At 29.1% G+C, this 2,445-nt stretch overlaps 1 protein-coding gene across 1 annotated transcript in view; it reads right to left on the minus strand.

Moving 5' to 3' along the window:
* The window catches only part of LOC103606148 (fibrocystin-L), a gene marked incomplete at both ends in the record, with an annotated part of 125,955 nt that overhangs the window by 62,107 nt on the left and 61,403 nt on the right, over positions 1-2,445 (minus strand). The window contains 2 exons of the mRNA XM_008590740.1: positions 788-937; positions 1,605-1,853. Coding sequence (XP_008588962.1) covers positions 788-937; positions 1,605-1,853 — 399 coding nt within the window. The remainder of the gene's footprint in view (positions 1-787; positions 938-1,604; positions 1,854-2,445) is intronic.

Here is a 2,445-nt window from a genome sequence, read left to right on the forward strand (position 1 = left end):
GAATTACTCATATTGCTTAAATACCTTCTTAAATTTTGTTAAATGATAACTAATTTTTTTTTGTCTAAAGTACCAGATATTTAAATTTCACAATAACCCACTGAATTAGACTTAATAATATTTCCATTTAATAGACGGAGAAACTGAAGCAGAGCAGAGTTAAGTTACTTAGCTCGGGTTACACAGTAAGTGGCAAAATTGAGACAGAGACTCCTCAGAGCCCAGGCTCTTAACCACTAACTAAAAATAAATAAGTAAGAGTAATAATAATAGCAAACCATATATTATGTTTTAGATATCATTCCATCCTTATATACATGGATTTTTTAAGCCTCACAATAATCCTATAAAGTAGGCTACTGTGATTAATTTCACTGTATAGATGAAGAAACTGAGTCACAGAGAGGTTAAGTAACTTGCCCAAAGACACACAGCTTGGCAATACACCAGGGTTCACACTCATAACGATATCCTATCTTCAAGGGAAACCTAATACTCTAATAGGAACTAAAAATATGTTCTCCAGTTGGCATGCTCAATAAACTAAAAGCCATCAGTTTATGTCACAAACTATACAACTACCATTTACTATAAATAATTTTGTCTAACCCAAATTTTATGAATCTTGAAAGATGTGTAAACATAGAAAACAAAGTTCTGAAGAAATTGTTTAAAGTCAGGACAGCCATAAAAGTGATCCAACAACTTGAAAAAGGATGTTCAGACTGTGATATTTATAAAATTAACCATTTCTCAAAGGCTGCCATTCTTTTTTCTGACAACTTACCAATATTAGGTGGAATTTCACATAATAATGTTGTAAAATCAGATCTAAGTCTGTCAATTGCACATTCTGAGCCACAAACTAATATAGTTGAATTTTGTGGATTAAACCCAGTGCCTGTCACAGTCATGGTTTGACCACCGCCAAAACTCCCTAGTGAAGACAAATAAAAGGGAAAAGCTAATTAAAAGACAATATCCTCTGTGTATATATTTGTTTAACTTAACTTCAAAATCTGAAATGGATATAAGTTACATTAAATAAAAAGATTCATAGAACTGAAATTATATTATGTCACTATATAAATGCAATGGAATCTCTTGATTGTAGCATTTAAAAATCTTTCCTGAGTAAATGTCATATTTGGTATTGTAGTTAAACTATTTCTAGGAAGTAAAATTTTATTTAAAAGAGATATCACAAAGAATTTCAGAGCATCAAAAAATACATGAAAATTGCTATTTTAATTAAGAATAGTATTGGTTATAGTTTCTTAAGGTTTTTAACCATTAAAATAATTTTCAAATAGAAAAAAATACTAATTTATGTAGAAACAATTACAGTCATGTCTAAACATGATATAAGAAAAAATTTCCACATGTAACCTGGTCATTTTAAGTAGGGTTACATTTTAAATAATTATACACCACTAAGAGAAATATAAGGCATTAAATTAATATTTTGAAATGATTAATACTNATTAATGTTTTATAAGAACTATAAATTTAGCAGTGTTTGAAGAACATATTTTTTTCCTAAATAATATATGTTTACTGAAATAATATAAAATATTTGTAGGTTCCTGCATATTCATGACTACCTTGGCTTGGGTGAATATCTTGAATATTAAGTGGGTACTCAAATACAACTGTGGACACTGCAGAGCCCTTTGTCATATGATGCATCATAACAGGGAAAGTGCCACCAGTCTGATCTCCAACAATACACCGCAGCACACTGTCATTGACCATGGTTACATTACACCAAATGTTACTTATCATCACGGAAATTTCCAAGATATCAATTCCAAAGTTAGATCCAGTGATCTCAATTTCAGTTCCTGGTGCACCTTAAAAAAAAAAAAAAAGCAAACAATATAAACGTATCTAAATTCCAATACCTACACATGCATTTATCTCTTTACTTCAATAAATAAAATAATATCCAGTGTTTTTAAACTAATATGAATATTAACCATACATGTCTATCATATATTTTTTGACTATAATATACACTACAGTCTACTATATATTAACCAGAAGTGATTTTATCAATGTTTATTTTCTAGCCCTTTTGTCTGTTCTACTGAGTCATAAGTTACTAATGCAGGCTAGCAGGAAAAATAGGAAGAGAGAAGAGAAAAGATCTAGAGTTAGAAAGTATGAATATCTGAGCAGGGTATGGTGAGTTGGAGTATATTTTTGAAATGAGGCATATTATTTTTTATTTTTGGTACTTTTTTCCTGACATTAGCAACTCTTTTGAGAATAGACTATTTTTCTTAATTCAAATATTTATTAGATATAACTTGATAAACAAAGTATGATACATAAATAATTAGGTATAAGATAGTAAATACAGAAAAAATGAATTAATTTAAAGACATAGGTGAATTTTGATGTTAATGCCTTGAATGAATGTACATAGAACAAAGTATTTCT

Source organism: Galeopterus variegatus, unplaced genomic scaffold, assembly GCF_000696425.1.
Source record: "Galeopterus variegatus unplaced genomic scaffold, G_variegatus-3.0.2 Scaffold6346, whole genome shotgun sequence".
Taxonomy (NCBI): Eukaryota; Metazoa; Chordata; class Mammalia; order Dermoptera; family Cynocephalidae; genus Galeopterus; species Galeopterus variegatus.